Source organism: Taudactylus pleione, unplaced genomic scaffold (genome assembly GCF_031769625.1).
Source record: "Taudactylus pleione unplaced genomic scaffold, aTauple2 ptg000055l, whole genome shotgun sequence".
Classification (NCBI taxonomy): domain Eukaryota; kingdom Metazoa; phylum Chordata; class Amphibia; order Anura; family Myobatrachidae; genus Taudactylus; species Taudactylus pleione.
Window position 1 is genome coordinate 1,205,692 of NW_028284457.1, and position 22,580 is coordinate 1,228,271.

At 40.9% G+C, this 22,580-nt stretch overlaps 1 protein-coding gene across 1 annotated transcript in view; it reads left to right on the top strand.

Annotated features, from left to right (window-relative positions):
- The window catches only part of STPG2 (sperm tail PG-rich repeat containing 2), a 975,224-nt gene that overhangs the window by 534,846 nt on the left and 417,798 nt on the right, over window positions 1–22,580 (top strand). The window contains exon 12 of the mRNA XM_088464461.1: window positions 20,903–21,018. Coding sequence (XP_088320587.1) covers window positions 20,903–21,018 — 116 coding nt within the window. The remainder of the gene's footprint in view (window positions 1–20,902; window positions 21,019–22,580) is intronic.

Genomic DNA, 22,580 nt, shown 5'->3' on the forward strand with positions numbered 1-22,580 from the left:
CTGGTAGTAAATATTGCATTTTTTTATACAGTGTAAAATGTAACTGTATGGAAAAAGAAATAATGCCCTTGGGTATTAGACGTTTCATTACAATCAGTGACAAGCTGCACAGACACAGTGTGTTGGCACTGGCTGCACAGAGGTCAGTGTGAGGAATGGGGCAGCACACATATAAAGGACGTACTGTATATCACCACGTAAGGAACGTGCATATTGCAGCAGTTAGGTAGCCGCCAGTAAGCACATACTGTACATCATCTGAGGAGAAGTGAGTGGCTCTTAGTGAACCTGTCACTTTCACTGATCTAATATATGATTACTATATATTTATTTCTCAACCTTTCCATCATCCATATGAAGAGGCAGATTGGCCTTTGGCTTTTGTGAGTGGCTTCATGGGGCCACCCAGATGCTGCATTACATTACATGCTTTTTATGCTTCTAATTTTTATTGGAACCTGTTTTGACATCTTACTCTGAATTATTTCTCTCTGGATCTCCCATAGAAATTGGCTTGACTTGATACCTGACACTCTGAAAAACCTGAATGCTTACAAGTCTGAAAGCGTTGCTTTTACAACTCCGTTCCTCTCAACCCTCCAGGCTTGAATTTCCACTCAATCGCTGAACACAATTCCTCCCTTATCAAGCATCACACTCTCTGACACCTCTGTAGGGCATAACATCTACAATTACATACAATAAAATGGACTCATACATGGTACTGTATATCTCAGGAAAAAACATCCATGTTATAGTATTCAGTTACTGCGTCTGGGTTTTGTTTTTTTAAAGATTAAGATGGTTCAAACTTCTTAGACTCTATATCCGTAAGTAAAGCAGCCTAATTTATCTGTCCCATATTAAGGGAGAGTTCCAAAATCATTTGAATGAAATCATTCATGGGATACTATAGAAAAAAAATGTTTTGTTATAGTAGTGAATGATAATGATTTTAGTTGAGGTAATGAAGAAGCTTTATTTTAAGGCCGGGATGTGTCATGTATGGCATATTCATTATCGTATGTATACTGGCATTTATTGATGCTTTATGCATGAATATCTATGCACAGAGTCAAGACAGCTCTTGCAATAAAATCAGTCCCTTGTGAAGTTCTAAGTTCAGGGTTTATGACCTGGGAATCCTATTGCGCATGCACAGCTGTTGGGCAGCGAATGCGCAAGCCACAGGGGAAAGGAGAGGGATCCTTTGGATCCCATTTTAGGGATTTCTGTAGAAAGAAGCCCATAGGCTTGTGTAGGCGGCATTGCCTAATGAGACAAGTTCCAGAGCTTGAAACATACAGTATGGGCACATTGCAGCCTCATAGAATTCTATGAAGACTACAGTGCTGTGGTCCATGGCGGATAACTCCAATATCTGCTGTCGACCACTTTAATATATATGAGGATTGCGGCAAACCTCAGAAACTGGCAATTTTTGGAGGTTTGACTGCATTTGGTGCTTAGTAAATCCCGCCCTAAGTGAATCCCGCCCTAAGTGAATTAGTCATTATTGGCTATATAACCAGCACCAGGGTAAGGTGCTGGTTATATTAAGGTGTTGTGTAATGTTTAACATGACTTTAGTTAATGATTTATTTCTAGTCAGGCTTGATATGCTCAATTAAAATGCCTGGTGCTGCATTGCTTAATAAGCATTGCTAAGCAACCAAATTCAGAGAAAACTAGTGAAGTGGGAGCTTCTCTTAGCATTTTTTACACATAATGAAATCTATGAATCATTAATCAACAGCTGCAATTATCTGTACTTGTTAAACTAAGTTGGAGAGAACAATTAAAAATGCTACACAAATGTAAATTTGCTTATATGGGAAAGTCTTTCAAGTGGGATACAGGGAATTATGTTGTATCACAGTAAATTATAGGAATACATTATACGAATACATGCAGCGCTAAACTTTTTCTGGGAACCATACAATTAGTTGTCTATTTGCAAAACGCACTTAGTTTGTCATTGATTGATGACAATTATGTTTCTATGTTTCTCATTGTCTTTTTTTTTCTAATAATCCCTACTTCTGTATTTGATCCTTGGCGAGGCAATGTCAATTTAGAGCACACATTGAATATTTATTAATGTGGCTGCTGCAAAGCATATCTTTACTGTGTCCATTGTTCACTGACTTCTACCATTAGTACTGATACAGTCTGAGCTACATCCCACATCAATCTCTTTCACTACGGGACCACCAGTACAGAAAAATGGATAACTAACTACGTACTGTATATAGTTCCTTTGAGCAGACATCAAACATAGAAATAGACAAGGATTACATATTTTTACATAGGCAAATGTTGTATTTATCTTAATATTATATAAATTCTCATGTTCTTCACCCAACATACCTTTGTTCATTCCTTCCAAAAAGATCAAACATCATCATGTGATGTGGGGTAACCTGAAAAATAGCTTTTTTATGCTTTATAAGGGTTTCCCACAAAGCATTAGTTTGTTACATGCTTTATGAGTTTGGGATTTTTTATGCTTTTTATTAAGTGATTAAATGAACTACATATTGTACATTAGGGACTTATATCTCTTATATTTATTTATTTCTAGTCAGCTGCATGTAGCAACGACGCAGCTAAGTCTGAGGTGTCCATTGCATTTATCTTTCTCATCATTTCACCTTCTCATTGGTGAACGATAGTGGGATTTAAGTGGCTGCTTATTGCTCCTGTTTGCTGCTTATTGTAAGGCTGTTAATTGTATAGTAAAACACGATAATGGAACACAAGAAGGCGCTATACAGATATGGATGTGTTATTCCCTGTGGGTTTTTCCAACAAATTAATACACCCCTAAAAAGGACTAATGCTACCAAAGAGGAGCTGACACTCATAAAATATGACAAAAAATGCAGCAAGGTGGAGCGCTGTTCCAAAGCAAGGATGAGAACAACCATAAATAAATAAAAAATCTATTATCAATGTATACATACATAATTTATGTATGTATACATTGATGATATATGTTTTATTTATTTATGGTTGTTATAATCCCTGCTTTGGGACAGCACTCCACCTTGCTGCAAATTTTTGTATAGTAAAACACACCTGGAGAGACACTGACAATAATACTAATTAATTGCTGCCTCCCCTTTTCCACTGCTGCAATAACCCAAGTTATTGAGTCACGGCTCAGTGGAAAAGGGTCCCAAAAAATAACCTGGGTTGAGTGACCCGGCTAATCAACCCAGGTAGCGAGCAAAGTTGGATATGGTAACGACCCAGGTAACGGTGCAGTGTAAACTGCATGACCCTGGTCACAATGATCCGGTTCATGCCTCAGACGCATCTATTGCCTGCCTTCAGTAGTGCTTGGAGATTACATCATCTCCAACTCTCCACTGTAACGCCGGAAAACCCATGGAAGACGTGGGTCCAGCCACCAATGTATAAGGGGTAAAACCCATCTCTGATCTGTGCTCAGGGCCTGATTCAGAGCCGCTCGTAAGCGGCCGCTCGTTTGCTCTGAGCGATGTTCGCACAACTGCGCATGCGTATGGGTCGTAATGCACATGCGCAAACCAGTCATTGCGGTCACAGCGAGTGGCTGCTAATTTGATTGACAGAATGTACCGTTTGTGGGTGGTAACAGGGGAAGGTGCTTGAAAACGGGGGAGTGGAGATCCGAACGCAGGCGTGCCTAACTGTCAAAAGGGCGTTTAATGGGAGTGCATAATTAGTAAAGGTGCGTCATCGACCACGTCACTTGGTTGTCTTTTAGCCTGAACTGCTCGCAGTGATTGCGGCAGGAAAAACTTACCACAAGCACTGCGAGCAGTTCAGATGCCTTTCGATGTACCCGATGTACCCGATTAATCAAATAAATACCAGAGATGACGTGTGATGCGAACGGCAAAGGGGCGTCTTTACAAAATAGCGAGTGCATTTTTCGTTCGCTCGCTCAGACATAGAGGTGTCAACAAACCGCAATGAGCGAGCGCACAATTTAAAGAGCCGGACCCTTTTTTTGAACAACCGTCCGCAAATAGCGTCCGGGTCTGAATCAGGCCCTCAGTCCGTGGTCAATGTCCCGGGTTAGAGTCAGGTTTTTAGTGGAAAATGGGTATAAGTAAGATGACATCAGATTTGGGAATTAAAATTGAAAAGTACAGTACGCAATAGAGATGACTGGAGTTGTGGCGAGAATGCACAACTCCATTTTTCTGATGGGACAGGTTCTGTTAGCTGAATGCCATTGCACACAGATTTCTTTTTTTATTCCCATTATGCTTAATTTATAGTGTTTAAATAGATCTTAGATTATGCTGTTTAATTCATTCACTCTGTGATGTGACTGATATCGGTGTACTGTAGGATCCACACAGTAGGCATGCATTGCAGGAGCAATACGTACAGGCTCTGAGATTCATACATTGGGTCTTGATTTGGTGTATCAGAATTAATATTATGAGATTTAGCTATTCATTTTTTACCTGCGGGCTAATGGCTAACCCACCTGTTGCGCTGTTTTCTTGCATTAAATATCTGGTTTTTACAAATTATTTGTTTTGTCAGCGGATCTACTTTACTTATTCTTTATACATGTTTGCATACTATTTAGTAACTGATACATTACATTGGTTTATCCTGATTTTAAAATATTCATAATTTTTACTGTGCTAAAGCTATTAATTCTACCATAGTATTCAGTCATTGTTCATTGTTTTTACAACCTCTTTCAATGTATCCTTGTGTTTACTCTATTATTTATAGTATTAACTAAGTATGCAAAATCAATGAAAAGTGTGTCCAGAATTCAATCCCAATATATGTTCAAAGAGATTCAGCTTAGGTATTGGCACTTGGAGCACTTGTAGCAGATATTTGTTGTCTTGATGAGGTTAATGAGTCAAAAAATAGTAATCCTGAAATACAGTACAAGTCTGGTAGCAAGCTGTCATATGCATCAGTGATTTTATAAGATTGAGGAACAACCATTGTCCTCCTGTAATAATGGCAGCACCTGATATCAGATGTATATAATGCATTCATGTAGTGTTATTAATGTCCACACAAAGACAGGGCCAGACTGGGACTAAAAATAGGCCCTGGCATTTTAAAGCACACAGGCCCATCTTGGGGTTCAAGCCTATTAGCAGCGATGATCTCGCCGGCGCGAGTCATCATGGCAGTGGTTGCACTTTACGGCAGCCCGGATTCGCCTAATATTGCTCGCAGCCCCATAGGGCTCCGAGCAAAATTATGCGAATACTGGCTTGGGTAGCAAAGGGTGCAAGCTGCAGTGTCGTTGGCGGCATTTACACTCCGTTGCAGCGGCACACCGCACCTAATAAGATTGACCCCTTGGTATCAGCATCTGGTTCCTGTCACATATTCCTCCCCTTGCTATTCTTGACTCCTCCCACTGCTTAGTCTATGCTCTTACACATATAATGAATATTAGAACAACATAAAAGTGTACATAAAAGTGTACATTATTCTCTGTATTAAAACACACACAACAGTGCACATCCTGCAAGGGATTTAAACATGAGCCATGGTCAGTCTTTTTGGGGCCAAATGTAATAGGGTGAGAGTTTAGAAAATGTGAGAGTTTAGCAATAAAACTCTCACACTTAAACAATCACACTTAAAGGGCATATGTATCAAAGCTTGATGTGAGACAAAATTGTGAAATATATATCACCAACCAATCAGCTCCAAACTATCATTTCTTAAACACAGACTGCAAAATGTAAGTTAGAAGCTGATTGTTTGGTGATATATATCTCACAATTTTATCTCACATCAAGCTTTGATACATAAGCCCCAAAGTGAAATAAGATAAGGTACCAGCCAATCAGCTTCCAACTGTCATTTTACAAACACAGCCTGTGACATGGCTGTGAGAAGCTGATTGGCTGGTACCTTATCTAATTTCACTTGGTCTCCTAACACTGCTTAGTAAATAGACCCCTAAATCTTGAGAGTTGTTTGAGTCTGAAAAACATTCAAGTTTGCATGTTCTGTGACTTTAATATATTGGCTGAGTTTAGAAAATATGAGAGACAACTCTCACATTTTTAAACTCTCACCCCATTACATTTAGCCCTTTGGATTTGGTTGGTTCGGTTAGGTAAAGCTGGCACCACATTGGTGTAAATCACACCCAAAGAAAAGGGAAGGCATTTTCAAAATTGACCAAGCACTAGTTTAGCAGTTGTAGAGGATTTGATAGTGATCACTGTAGGTTTTTTTAGGGCAGGGGGTGCTGAGCACAGCGGAGGACACATCTGTGCACACCATTGTAGAGCTGTTACTACTCATTTTGGTGACCTGTGTACATAAAGAGCATTGGTGCCGCTTCCCACAATAGAAGCACGGAGGGTGCGCACCAAAGGTGAGCACTGAAATAAAAACAGGTGTTGGCTCACTGGGAAGGGGCGTGACCACACAATAGTACCCCCAATCTAAATTATGCCACACAGTAGTAGTAGTGCCCCTTTGTCTCAATACAACTGACAGTGGTGCCCTTTGAAGTTAAAGGGAGGGTGAGTATGGGGACACTAAAGGGAGTTACAGGGAGGGTGAGGGCTGGGACACTGACTGGGTGATACAGGGAGGGTGGGGGCTGTGACACTGATGGTGGGTTACAGGGGGGTTGAGGGCTGGACACCAATTTGGAATTACAGGGAGGGTGAGGGAAGGGACACTGAGGGGGAGATACAGGGAGGGGGGCTGGGACACTGATTGGAGGTTACAGGGAGGGTGAGGGAAGGGACACTGATTGGGGGTTACAGGGATGGTGGGGGCTGAGACACTGATTGGGGGTTAAAGGAAGCGTGGGGGATGGGACACTGATTGGGGGTTAAAGGGAGGGTGGGGGCTGGGACACTGGGGTTAAAGGGAGGGTGATGATGGGGACACTGAAGGGAGTTACAGTGAGGGTGAGGGCAGGGACACTGGGCAGGGACACTGAGGCAGGGAAACTGAGGGGGAGATACAGGGAGGGTGGGGGCTGTGACACTGAGGGGGTTACATGGGGGTGAGGACAGAGACATTGATTGGGGGTTAATGGGAGTGTGAGGACAGGGACACTGAAGGGAGTTACAGGGAAGGTAAGGGCTGGGACACTGAGGGGGAGATACGGGGGGGTGGGGTCTGTGACACTGACGGGGATTCTCAGGGAGGGGGCTGGGACATTGATTGGGGGTTTCAGGGAGGGTGACGGCTGAGACACTGAGGGGGGTTTACAGAGAGGGTGGGGGCTGTGACACTGAGGGAGAGTTACAGTGAGGGTGAGGGCTGGGACACTGAGGTGGGATTAAAGGGAGGGTGGGGGCTGGGACACTGATTGGGTGTTATAGGAAGGGTGATGGTTGAGACACTTAGGGAGGGTTACAGGGAAGCTGAGGGCAGGGACACTGAGGGGGGTATAGGGAGGGTGGGGGCTGGGACACTGAGGTGGGTTACAGAGGGGATGAGGGCTGGGATACTGAGGGGGAAGTTAAAAGGAGGGTGGGGGCTGGGACACTGGGGGTTAAAGGGGGGGTGATGATGGGAACACTGAAGGGAGTGAGGGTGAGGGCAGAGACACTGAGGGGGAGATACAGGAAAGGTGAGGGCTGGGACACTGAGGGGGGTTACAGTGAGGGTGAGGGCTGGGACACTATGGGGGGTTAAAGGGAGGATGGGGGCTGGGACACTGAGGGGGGTTACAGTAAGGATGAGGGTTGGGACACTGTGGGGGGTTAAAGGGAGGGTGGGGTCTGGGACACTGATTGGAGTTACAGGGAGGGTGGGGGCTGGGACACTGATTGGGGTTACAGGGAGGGTGGGGGCTGGGACACTGAGGGGGGTTACAGGAAGAGGAAGGACGGGGACACTGAGGGGGGTTACAGGGAGGGTGAGGGCAGGGATACTGAGGGGGAGATACAGAAAAGGTGAGGGCTGGGACACTGAGGGGGTGTTACAGGGAGGGTGAGGATGGGGACACTGAGGAGAAGTTTCAGGGAGGGTGAGAGAAGGGACACTTGGGGCAGATTCAAAGAGGGTAAGGGCTGGGACACTGAGGGGGAGATACAGTGATTATACATATAAGTAAGTAAGGTGCACACATTTACCTGATTGTGTTTGGTAGTGCCCCCTTTCCTCTCCTCTTCAGGTTCCAGGAGATGCAGCTGTGACATTAGGACTCCTCCTACTACTATAGTAGTGCTGCTGCTCCTCTTCGGCACTTCCAGGTCTTCACACATAGCAGGCAGTGGGACGTGTCAGACAGTAGCTGTTACTAGAGGTCCGGCTGGTCCTCTAGTGTCTGCTGGCAGAACATGGCCAGTGGACACTAGAGGACTAGCGGGACCTCTAGTATCATTACTTTTCTTAATGTGAAATAAATGTCTTCTCTCCAGTGGCGGCCATTTTGGGAAAGACATTTTGTATACTGTAGCATCCAAATGGACGGCCAGACCAGCCCACTTGACCACTGGCCCTTCTGGCATTTGCCAGAAGTGCCTGATGGCCAGTCCGGCCCTGCACAAAGATGGAGACAGGAACAACAGCAACATTTAGTCAAAAAGCAAGGAGTGGTGCATTAAAAAGTTAAACATTAGCATTTGGGAGTATACAACTAAAGCTGGGTACACACTACTTGCGAAATGCAGCCGATGTGCTAAACGCTCCAATCCGACAGAGCGATTATCAAGTTGGTGCGCACCCATTCACACTGGGCAATTTCTTGCTCAGTGTGTATTTTCTTTTGATCTATACAATCTAATCTGAAGGTCGGCCACAATATAGCATGTGCAGCATGTTATATCTTCCTCCCAATATGACCATTGCAGGAGCATTTAAAGCTGTTTAACGGCTTAAAATGCTCTAATGTTCTTGCTTACACACTATCCAATTATTGGGGTGATCAGTCAATTATTGGCTGATAGGCCCGATAATTGGATAGTGTATACCTGGCTTTAACAACTTTGAGGAACTAATAATAAATTCTGAGGCTGAATATAATTATAATGGGAAGAGGAAAGTGCAAGATAGAGTCGATATAGAGTCTATATTTGGAAAAAGAACAAAAAAACAAATGTTGAAATTTGCGATGTTGATAATGGATCATTTCGTTTGCAATATTCTCCCCAATGTTTACCTCCCATACTGACATATTCCACTATTTTTCTTCCTAATATAGGGCATCTTAAGTGCAAAGCATTTTCTTGGTTAATGATACTCTTTTGTGGTGTGGCAGGACACACTACTTGAATACGTATGGTAGCATTGTCTAATAAAACAGATGCTAAGATCAAACCCTCTGCAAAGACTTATGGAGGGGAAACATGGTCAGATTTTCTGGAATATATGAACGATAACGATTGTAAAAATCGTTACATCGTTCATATCATTGACATGTTTGGCATGCATCGATGAACGATGCGTGTGCCCGCATGTCAGATAACGATATTTGAAATCGACTGTGTTTGCAGTCAGATTTGTACGATATCATTCATTTAAATACTGTCAGAAATCGTTCATCATTCATGAAATCATTGGTCAAATCGTTCATTGTTGATCTAGCAAGTCTGACCGTGTGTATGCACCATTAATAGCATTTCAGGCATACTTGCTTACTCTTGAAAAGCATTTGAGGGAGATTGTGAAAGCAACACCTCTAAGCACACTGTTAAAGTGGGTGTGTACTGCTCTGCCTGAGAGATGTATCAATACATTTCTTTACATCCAAATGTAAACGAGGCCCCAAAGAACTTAAACAGTTTGCAGCATATAAGTAGCCATTAGAAACCTTATTTGAAAATGCATGTAGCCGTAGGGATCATTATGTCTTATAGCAAATGAAAGGAAATGACACTGATAATCACATTTCAATGTAAATATATCTGATTTCATTTTTTCCAAGTATTGAACAGCTACATAATGGAGGTAAGGTGCAATCAGGGAGATTTATAGACTCTTCAGGAAGTCAGGGAGATTTCTACTATTTCAGGGAGTCTCCCTGACAATCAGGTAGAGTTGGCAAGTATGATTTCAGGGTGCATTCTGTGCAAATGTGCTGGTGAACTGCTAGTTTCAAGGGGCTTCCTGAGGTAAATGACATTCTCTGAATAATGCATTGACACATCATGTGGTAGTGCTTCAAAACTAAGGAGATGTTGCCCAGCTATTTCTACCTACACTATGCTACAAGCCCAGGGACTGGATAAGCAAAGTCTAGCCTGACAATTATACACACCAATCTATGCTGAGGAGCTAGTGACAGGGAAATAAATGTTTCCTCCATGTCTGCAACACCAGTCAACAGGATTGGAGTTAACATCTCTGGCTCTACCACATGACCAAAAGTAAAAGTGCTATCGATAGCCTCTTTCCTGACAGGCAAAACATTATATTTAGGGATGCGTTCTGTTCCACACCAACCACTCTGTAGATAACAGGGACTAATACAGTATGTCAAATGGCATTATAACATAAGGCATAATTGATGCCAACACAATAAATTTGCCATTCACAGTAAAAACAGTGCTACTGAACTCTGCCGTGTCCTTTTGTCCTTATTCAGGCCCAACAACACTTGGGGGGTATCAAATTATCCCTGAACACTGTTCGGGCTCTAATGGATCCCCCGGGGCTATCCAATTAGTTCCGAAGACTGCCTGACGCCGGCACTTATCTGGGCTGTTTTTTCGGGTCCCGAAAATATAATCCATGATAAGTACCATTTTTTTCTCCTGAAACGGTGAAAACACGGTCTGCGAGCTTATCGTGTGTTTTTGGGAGAAATATCCTATTATTTGTTCAAAATAATAGGATCGGGGGAAAGAAAACATTGGCGATAAACAAGGATAATTGTCTAAAAATACCTGTTTTTCTCTGATCGGGCCTCTGTGATACCCCTTTTGGTGTAGCAATTGACAACCAAGAGTTTGCAGCACTGCTCCAACCGCAAGCTAAAACCACTGATAGGACTGCTGCAGAAATCGTCGGCCTACACACCTCCTTTCTAAATATACACTCCAGTAACTTATACTAGTCATTTTACAGTTTGTAACAAAAAATATTTATTTTTTTAAAATATGTTTTTGGATTGTGTGGGGCTGACTGTCTTTCTCTTTTATCCCTTTTTCTCCATTTTTTTTCTCTTATTTTTCCCAACTTTTCTTTTTATTTTTTGCTCTTCATATTTTTTCTCTTTATTTCTTTTCAGTCACTTTTTCTATTTTCTTCTTTACCTACTTTTTTTTGTCTCATTTCTACTTTTCATTTCATAGTTCTTTTTTCTCCTTATGTTTTCCTTATTTACTTTCTTGTCGCTCTCTCTGTGTCCATCTTAATCTGCTACTGTCTCAAAGAAGTAGTTAGTGTGACTGAGACTTTAATTCTGTATTTCCCATTTCAACTGGAGAAACTTGTGACATTCCTCAGCAATGAATGTACCATAGAACAATGTGAAATTGTTTCTTACATCTAGTAGTCGGTATGCAAGCAAACACCGTTTGTTTGCTTTTATTTAATCTTGTCCCATGGCAAAAAACTCTCATGTTTGCATGTGGTATAATACAAGGCACATGGATATCTTTAGCAAAGTGTATAATAGAGCAAGGATAAGGGAATCAGTACATTTTATTGACTCTGGTAAGATGACATCTTTTCATAGAGATGTAAGCTTTCATCTCCACTCTGTTCACCCTTTAAAAATTGAGCAGTGGAGAAATAGGGGATATGTATCAAGCAGTTTAGCATGGAGGAATTGCCCATAGCAACCAGTCAGCTTCTACCTATTATTTTATAGAATGTACTAAGTAAACGCTAGCTAGAAGCTGATTGATGTTATACTGGCCATACGTAGCGTAACACGATAATTGTACAAACCAACCTACGAAGCAACTGATTTGAATGATTACTGTTCAGTGCATGATAGTGAACGATGACCATTTACAACCTAAAAACAGCTGTTCAGACAGCGGGAATAGAGGGGGTCATTCAGACCCGCTCGCGAGCACAGGACGCTCACAAGCGGGTCGATGTTCCCCCAATGCGCATGCGTACGACGGAGGGAGCTCAGTCGTGCGCATGCGCGAGACCCGAATAACGATGGTCAAGCCGTCGTTATGGGTCTCGCACTAAAGGGGGCGTGCTGTCAATGGTGACTGACAGCACGCCCCCTTTAGTGGGCGTGGTTGCCAGACGGAGGCGTTCCAATGGGAACGCCTACCGTCTGAGTCCAACCACACTGACATCACTAGTGATGTCAGTGGGAGTGATTTTGGCTCTGATAGAGCCAAAATCACTCCAGGGCTTGCGGCAACGAGACCCTACCACAAGGGTCTCGTCGCAAGCCCGATGGTCGCGATGGTCTTGACCATCGCGACCATCTTTTTGGCTGCTCGCATATGCTGTGGGTGGTCACCCAAAGCTATGCCGCTCCATTTTCAGGGAGGAGGGCACTGATTCAGAGCGGCTCTGAATCAGGCCCAGAGATCGCCTCCTTCCATTGTGCAGTATGTGGAGGTGCTCCATCTATTCGCCATTTGTCTCCTCCCCTTTCCCTGTCAGCGGATTAGCAGTGTATAGCCAGTTTTATTTCTCAATGGAGAAGTGTCAATACTCCAATTGTAACAAACTTAATAATGTACTAAAAATGTTCTAATTCATTATTATGTTGTTTACAAATAGAATATTGTGGTCAAATATGCAAGAGAGAGTAATGTCTTATTAATAAAAGCAAAAGTAACATTTAATATATAATAAAAAAATCAATATGTCAGCGCCGATTGTTAAGACTTTAAATTAAATGGTACACGTTTGCCATGCTTTTAAGTCCAATAAGACAAACCGTTACAAAATTTATTCCCACTTGTGCTGTTACTGCAGATACATCAGAAATTTCAATTAGGAGGAAATAATCATTGGGGGCGATTCAATTCAGCATGAATTGAGTAGTGCCGGGAGCGAGCTCCTGGAGCTATTCAATTAATTGCGCTGTGTGGTTGGAGAATGCCGGTTATCACAGTCATCGCGCCTTAACAAGGGTGTTAAGGCATGGTAACCGGCATTCTCTGACCAAAGTGCCAGGCGCGCGGCCAGTGGCAAACGCAGGATTTCTAGATGGGGGTTTCCAAATGCTTGATTTTAGAGTGAGTGTGGCCAGTCCATGAAGAGGGCATAATTAGCACTTATCCGGCTTTAATATGTTACATACAAAGTATATTGTGTGTCATAATCCCAGCATATACAGGACCAGCGATCACAGTATGCCATTAGATGTGGCAGAAGGGCCATCCTGCCTGTGCTGAATGTTTTTATGTCAGATGTGGACACAATTCCAGAGCATTGGTGCAAGTTTGGGAGAACCTAGCACTGCCCTGGACGTATATGTACATATCGGTCTCCTTATGTACTGGATAGTGTATTATTATACAGTATTAATAATTAGCCCTATAGATGGTCTATAGCAGTGCACCCCTAATAGTGCATGTTTTCCATGTCTTCTAGTTGGTGCACAGGTGTAATTATTACTGACTGACACATTTTAAAAGAACCACAGTTGGTGCTAATTATGTCATTTGTGATACTGAGAAGAACATGCAGCACTAGAAACATTCTATTATATTATTATTTCTATTGTGGTCACGGTGTTGGCTGGGGAGGGGGGTTTCCAGGCAGATGGAAACCACCCCTGTGTTTGCCTATGCGCGGCAGTTAGCGCCGCGCTATACAGAAAAACAGCCGCGCACCCGGCACTTTGGTCGGATGTCTCCTCGCATCCCTAGGGGGGTGCGAGAAGAAATCCTTAGTGCGCCCAAACAGCGCGGAGTATTGAATAGCTTCGGGAGTCCCTCCCGTCGCTATTCAACATCGCACTGAATTGAATTCCCCCCATTGTGAGTTAAATATTTCAGGTGAAAAAAGGGCATTGTCCTGAGAAAACTGGGACTTTAAGTCCTAAGAGCTGTAATCTTGCCTCATGTGTCCTTTGGGTTACATCACCCACTAAGAGAAATGGTTAACGATTATACAAAGATTTTATAAATTACTTTGAAAGTGCTCAAGGACTTGTACATTATCATCAACTACTATACATTTGTACATTCACTGTTATTATTTAATTCTACTCTTTGCAAATCATTGAAGTGTTGCTCTTTAGATATACTGTACATACAACAGTTATCCTGGAGTCTAGTGATTTAAAACATTTGCACTATTGTCATTGTTTGTACTCACAATGTCACGCTTCTCTTATTTAATATACATCCAGAACATAACTGTATTAACAGTACAGTCAGTCATATGGCACCTCGTTCCCCTGCACTGAAACACATGTGGTCTTTTTAAATTATCCATTTCTTCCAGTCTTTGCTACTCTTTGCCCTGTAGCACTGTCTGACATTTCATAGAGAGTGAGCTAGCATAGGGGCGTAAAATATATAATTATAGGAAGCGTCTGCTTGTGATTTTCCCATTTCATACTCTTCATGAGGCAGACAGGGGTGTTTGATTTGGAATTATAAGTTTCATTCTTCACTGACCTGTGATTAAAAAATCTGCCGTTTTAGAAAGTAAACAGACTTTAGCATAATTCAAGCTTCACAATAAGTGATGAATGTTTTATCCTTCCTACAAACATTATGTATGCAGGGCCTATGTACCTGTTTATCCATTAAATAAACAAAACAACAGAATCCTATATAGTATAAAAGCCAGAAGTATGGTAGTTCATTCTTTTCCAAGAGATAGCTAGAAATAGGCAATGTCTAATTTGTATTGACGGGCTCATGTTGAATTAAGGAGAGGATGAAAGCAGCACTTAATATTTGCATAATATGAGCTGTCCTAATGTACTTTAACATTTTTCAAATTGACTTTATTGCTGATCTGTTCGCAACACTCATGAGGATAAAACGTATTGCAATGACTAAAGCACAAAGAGGTTTCACTAATGCAACTGATATGTATGCAGAAGTTTGGCTCACACCGCTTGTCTCATTGGCTTTGATGCCAATTCATATCACAAAGGTTCCCGTCAGCACTGAAATATTCATAAAAAGGGACACATATATTGCGACCTTACAATTCAGGTAGCTGCTGAGTGCAAATGTAAAATCAGAATATGAACATTTCTCAGACAATACTGGCATTGAGGTCACTGGAAACATGGAGTGTTTGGCTACATAGAATGTGCCTTCAAGTTCCAGAACAGTGATTCATATAAGAATAAATTCTACTTTTATTTAATATAAATCTGTACATGTAATTGAAAAAGATAAATACAAAATAACTTTATAAATCACTATTTTCAAGTTTAGCACAATCTTGAATGCCTTTATCATATTTAATTGACATCACAGAGCAATGACAACACTCTTTGGTAAAGGGCAAAGATCTCAGTAGCTAGACAATAGAGAAGAGCAACATTTTGTGTGAATTGAGTTTAGAAGTAGCAAAGGCCGTTTCATAGCGATACAATCTCCCACTTCCTTTTTTGCCTTGCTTTTAAGCTAGCTGTTGTCCCTGGGCTGCCTGGGTTTTCTCTCTCTCATTCCTCTTCCCTCTCTTCAGCGCCCCCCATCTTTTTCTCTCAACCTATCCCCCTTTTTCCCATCCCTCCTCTGTCTACTTCTCTTTCTCGCTCTTTTCCTCCTGTTTCTCTTTCCCTTTTATCTTTCTCACCTGCTAGTCTCTCTCTTCACCCCTCCTGCCTCGCTGTGTTCCCCCTCTCGCACTCCTGTCCCTCTGTGTGTGCATCTCTGTTTCTGTCCTGCCCCTCTCCCTCTCTCTATAGTACATTCACATGATTTTACTGATCTCTTCCATTGCATTGTGGATGGATTCTGGTTATTCTGGATGGAAAGTTTTTAGCAAAATCTTTAGTCCTGTACTGTATCACTTCTTTAAATTACTACAAGACACGATGATAACCCAAAAAATAATACAGCATAGCCAGACAACATACACATATCCCACAAAAAGTCCCACAAAGATTTTCCATGTGATGATGTTGCAAGTAATACAATAAATCATATGTGAAATCATAGTCTCTTTTTTCTGTGTTTTCAAACTTTACATTTATTACATTCTTTATCAGGAGTCAACATAAATGTATTTTTTCTGTATTACATTTATCTTCCTTTTCTTTTTACAATACAGTAATTAACTGTGAATAGAAAATGAACAAGACATTATTCGATTCAGTTTATGTAAGCTAAACAAATGAGATGATCGTCTTCACATAAACAATTAGATGGCTGTGGGAAGTTGAAGTCAATGAACTGTAGTAAATGCAATGGTTTGTCACTGGCTGTCTGAAACATAAAGCTTTGATACCTACCATTGGGGCTCTAGGAGAGATGGATGTTCAACATTAAATTTTTTTTTACTTAGTTTGAAGTTGTATAAAATGCTTTTTATTTTCTTCTAATTTAGTAGGAAGTGTGGAGGCAGCTGTCTGCTATCTTTATATGGGTTATATTAACCCCTAGGGGTGTATTTACTAAACATCGATTTTAATTGATTTTAAATCAATCTAAATTAATCTAAATTGATGTTGTGTATTTGGGGTTAAATCACACATTCACTAACAATTATTTTTTTTTATTTTTAAGTGTTAATAAATGTGTGATTTAGCCCCAGACACACAACATTAATTTTGATTGATTTGAAATCTATTAAAATCAATTAAAATCTACCTTTGGTAAATATACCCCCTAATGTCTAAATAGATTATAGATTAAACTATGATTAACTTTTCATTTTTTAAGCTATTAATTACTATCAAATCAGAAGAAAGAAACCAATAATGTTTTTATAGTTAGCCAAGTAATTTTCCGTCTGGACATATGTGACAGGGTGTCAGTGACCCTAATATCTGCTTATGTGCTTCATCACAGTACATACATTTGCACATTATTAATGTTTGGTTGTTGGTGTTTTATAAATGTTTTTCAGAAATTTCTAACAGATAAACCAAAACATATTGCCACATTGAACATGCTTTCTTTCCCTCCCATAAAGCTGTGATATGTAATATCATCATGAGGGAATTAGATAATCATAACTAATGAAGTAAGATGTTAACATGTATTCATTTAATTAAAGAAGATTGTGATAGCAAGTGCATCTATGTATTTCTGCTATTTAATTATGTCTGCTTGCAGTGCAGCCTTCTAATGTGTGTTTTTAGTTTGATATATAGTTGTTATTCATAATTGTTTTACTTTTAGTGTACAACAATTTTAATTAACTTATATTACTATTGTATTTATGTACATGTTAATGTTTATTTTTAAATATAGCAGTTTCATGCAAAACGGAATACTCCATTAACTGCTACTTAATTTAGTGTTATTAATTCCATCTGTTGTTACTGGTTATCACCTGGTTATTTTTTTTTTACATACATCCCAACTGTAGCTATTTAGGTTTAGGACAGTCTTAATTCTAGGGGAATGTCCTGGCAATCAACACCTTTATCTTGACTGCATGAGAAGGGGCAATTTAAGGGCAAATTTCACAAGATCATAAACCAATTGCATGTACTATACTGGTCAGAGAACTCTGAGTCACATACAAAGAGGCTGTGGTTGTTCTAACGGTATGCAGTCGGGATGCCGACTGTCTAAATGCCGACCATCAGCATCCGACTGTCTAATCCCGGCAAGGGTCTAATGACATGGGTCGAAATCCCGACGCCTGTCATTTTACCTATGCCGGGAGCCCGATGCCCCGTATCCCGATCGAAGGTTAGCTGGGCACCAGACGCAGACAGCCGTGGGGGGGGAGGGTTATGTTAAGGGCTCCCGGGGGGAACTTAGAGTTAGGCAGCCCCTCGGGAGGGTTAGGGTTAGGCTAGGGGAAGGGGGGGTTAGGGTTAGGTAGCCCTAAGGGAGGGTTATGGTTAGTGGGGGTTAGGTTAGTTTGTACTTACCTTAGATGCTGTCAGGATCTTCACCTCTGCCGGGCTTCCGCTGTCGGGATTTGAACCATGCGGTCGGCAGTAAATCATACCAATCCTGTTCTAACCTGCAGAAGCCTGGTTTACTACGTTGTGCTAAAACAAGTTTCTGTAGGGCTAATGCGAGAATCCGTGTGACCTTAAGTGTAAGCCTCTCTGCCCACTGCTTTTCTGTCCACAGCCGCAACTTGTCCTCATCAGCACTTGCACCAGCCCCATGCTAGGTGCAAGAGATCTGTGTGAAACAGGCTTCCCTTCTCCATGTGCACAACAGAACAGTTCTGTGCAATTGCTTTGTCACCATCCAGTACCCGCTCTGAAACACCCATTTCACGCAAAGACAGATTTAACCAATATCCGGCCGACTCAACTAGATGGAGATAGAGATTTGCAAAAATGCATAAATTGCTTTTGCGTGGGTGCTATATGCTGAACTTGCTTATTTGCATAATGCAAAGAGATTTGTCCAACTTACAATTGGGCCCCTAGTTCCTTCATTAGATCCTTATATTCTATATTTGATTCTCTCCTTATAATACAGTGTATTATAATAAAGTGTTCTAAAGGAATTGGTAGGGGTGGGATTGAACATAGGAACATTTAGAAGCAAGGACATATGTGCATACATACATACATATGCCAACACTGTTACATTTATGGATATTAGAAGTCACATAGAATATATATATATATATATATATATTGTGAGAGGGACAGCATGCTTTTGCATGAAGTTAATGTGGAGCAGCAGGTTGGTGCAGAGATGGAGCAATAAACAGCATGGTAAGGAGATCCAGTCCAGGTTTTCCTGGGATTACTTGTAAGCCACAAGCAAGGCTAATTAGCAGCAACTGTTATCTGTCTTTAAAATTGTGTCAGTGCAAATCCACAATGATCCTGACAATGAATTAGTCACTCAGGTTATAGGTCCGGGGTGACTAGTGTTAGGGATCCTGGATCTGAGGGTCCACTAAAAGAACTGTGTTGCTGTATGGAAGATTCTGTGTACCTGCTGTAACATCATGCCTGTGAACACTGCACTGACCTGTATATCTGCCTGTGGTGAGAAACTAAACTTCTGTTGGATTTTACTTCGGTCTATGTGATTCTTGTCACATTATACTGAGTGTATATACATAAGATGTGCGTGGACCCCCATGTTTTGGTTTTGGTCTTGGTCTGGATTCATCTTTGTGTTTTGGTGTTGCAAAACCACCTCAAGTATATTGGTTTTGATTTTGGATTCAGTTAAAAATATGTATGTATGTGTGATGCTCTGGGGTATTTTGAACAATAGAGTGGTCGGTGGTGCTATATTTGGGTGCTCAAATAATGGGTCTCCATACAGCTAGTTTGGGTTAAACAAACAAAATGGTGCTTTAATATCATCAGCATACAGCATCATAATATAAGACACAATGTAGCCCATGTTCATGGCACTACCTCACTTCTTCAACACTATCTATCAAGGGAAGCTGGTGTGCACACAAAGTCTCAGTTCTGCCTGTTTCTTGCAGGTATGGCCACTGGCCTCCTGGCCTCCACTGGCGTCCTTGGCTGGCACAGTCCCACCTGACCTGTAACCTCTGGGCAGCAGATAGGCATGGTCACACCTTTTTAAACCTGTTTGGACGGATCCAACCTTCACTGCAGAGTTCCAGTGGCTCATGTCACAAATCTAGGTCTTAGCATTTCTGTGAAGCTCAGACACTACTTTATTGCTGTATACATGACAGTGCATGCAAGTCACCTATTCTGTTTTACTCTGTGCTTGGTGTTTGTCCAGGTTATTGGGATATACTATTGTGCTGACCTTGTATTGGTTTCCCTGTGCTGTGTGCTATTGTCTTGGGCTGGTTCAGAGAACGGTGCTGGCTCCAGGGGTAGGGTTCAGTGTGCAGTATACGGTTTTTACACTGAGGTGTCCAGTATGCTGTATTACTTCTCCTGACTCTCCGTTTCTGAGTTCTTTACTGGTTCCAGTTACAGCTTCCTCTAGTTGTACTCTGACTACATTAGACTCTGATTCCTGGCTTGAGTTCTGAGTTCCTGTCTACCAGTACTACTGTATATTGTTCTTAGTCCTGGAGTTCACCCTTGTTTCTGGAGTGTATCCCTGGTCTTGCTGGCCCTCACAGGCCACTAGGCAAGGAGTTGCCCAGTGGGCCTCGTCTGTTCCAGATCAGTATCCATGCATATCACAAGTCTGTCCTACATCATCACTAGTGTGCCTATACTCCTATTATATCCAAGTGAAAGAGTTACATTAAGCCTCCTCATTTCATCTGCACCTCCTTTCAGTCCAAGGTGCTGAGTCGGATCTACAGAATACTCAGACCTTGACAGCTCACCAATGCCACCTAGCTCCCTTTCACCACAGCATACAGTATTTATGCAAGACTCCAGACTCCACAGACCAATGGACTGATGCAGAGATGAATGTACACCTGTCTGTTGAGCGTGTCTTGTGTATAATCGCACTGTATATGATGCACCTAAATCTTTTTTTTATACAGTATATGTGTGTGTTAACATGCACTTGTCACCTCCAAAGAAAAATCCGCTTTATTCATATTACAAAATTATATAAAAAATGTCCTGATAACTGTGTGAGCTAGTGTAATGTCTTAATCTTATCTGTAAACCATAGTTGCAGAGGCCGTCCACCCTTGTGCACTGATAGATTGCTGCTTAATTTGTCTCCTCCCCAGCAGGACTGAGAGAGGAAAGATAAAAAAGATAAAAAACTAAAAAGTAAACAATTAACAAGCATATTATTATTTGTAACTGAATCAGAAAAAGATGCAAAATGTTTTTGATTTGTAAGGGTGCCATATCGTATTAACACATAAAAGAACACTGCTAACATACAAGACTGTAGTGCTATTCCTAAAGGCTACCATAACTTACTAATATATGTTATTTATTTATTAATCAAAATACAATTACTTTTCTTACCCTCAGGACCCGGAGCCTATAACCTAGTGATGAAGCCAGTCATTCAAACGTCATCATCTGTTACAAGAGAAGAACGTTTCAAAGACCCAAAGGATATTACACCAGGTCCTGGATCCTACGAGGTACCACATCAATTTGCAATGATTTGCAGTGCCAACTAGTTACTTATATATATTTTATTGAATATATTGAAGGTGACCTTGTGAGAAGTAAACGTGGTTTCAGAAAGCAACTGGATACATCATAGAGCAGAGAAATTCAGGATTCCTGTATATGTAAAATTAATCTGAATATGAATTTTGGTGATAATTTTCTCATGTGGTGTACATTTTTCTCAGTATGGTGGTTACATTTTACCAATAATTACTGTACAGCAAAGTACTTGTTGTAATTTGTTATTATTGTGATCAATGTGATTAGATTGTACAGGACCTGATCTGCGTGGTTGACATGCTGGAGAGCGATCATGTGTGGCTGGATCTCTCTGGTAGAAGGAAGGTCTGTTAACTGACACTGACGTTAGGTTGCTAGTGGTAGATGGCCCATTAATATTACTAGAATATTACTAGAAGAGTATTTTTTTATCACTTGTTATTGGTTTTTACCGTATGTCCTCAATATACAGAACACTATTATTGGTTATCACATATCACAAGAACAGTATGGTTTAGAATAGGTAGCGCCTTAACTTGGACTGGTGCTACACGTAACAGAGATATGTACATACATTTTCCCTGATTATTATATATGTATTTAATCCATTTATTTATCACCTGTTATAATGTTTGCTTGATGTATTTTATATTTGATCAGTTTATGTTATGATTTAAAGGCAAACTTTAAGTTTTTTCAAAGTTTAAAGTAAAGAAATAACTTCTCGGAAATGCTACTTTATTCTTCTAGTGTTACATTATAATGAGTAATTAAGATAATACCTTAGATTTCTTTTCCTTCTTTCTCTAAATGTTTACTTTACTTTTAGTTTCTCTGAAAGTTCACCCTGAGGTATGTCATTAGCTATTTAAAAAGCTTCCATAATCAATAAAGAAAAAATATTAACCTTTGTATAGAATCTGCAATGATATAAATGTCAGTCCTACCTCATAAAAATGCACAAGCAGGTTAGGGATAATTATGCTAATGTAGGCATTAGGGATTTCAGATATCACTTAACTTTCTATTGCATCCATACTGTGGCTTAGCTTTCACTGATTATGTAACTCTTTCTTAAACATAAAGTATGTTTTATGTTCTAGGCTGCATTCTATCACACTGCCATGCAACAATTCAGATATTTAAAATCCAGGAAAGATGGACATTAGAGCGTGTTAATTACATGTTGATGCTATTGGTGCAAACCATAATGCAAGAGAATGGACTTCTGACAAGAGTTCGTTTTGTGTCAGTTGAAACGGCTGCAGCACTTTGGGGTGGCATTGAGAACGCCCATTCAATGCTCTAGTAATAGGGATGAGATCAGATTTTTCTTAGCCTGTAATCGATAATCATAGTAAAACCTAAATCATTACAAAATATGGTAATTTGAATTTTTACAATGGCAGTCCTGTCTTTTTTATTGGTTGTATTCCAATCGTCTTGGACATTTTATACAGAACTCTTTAGAAATATGCTAAATGGCTTCTGTGGCTGCATTGGGGCCAATGCGAAGTTGAACGCAAATCAC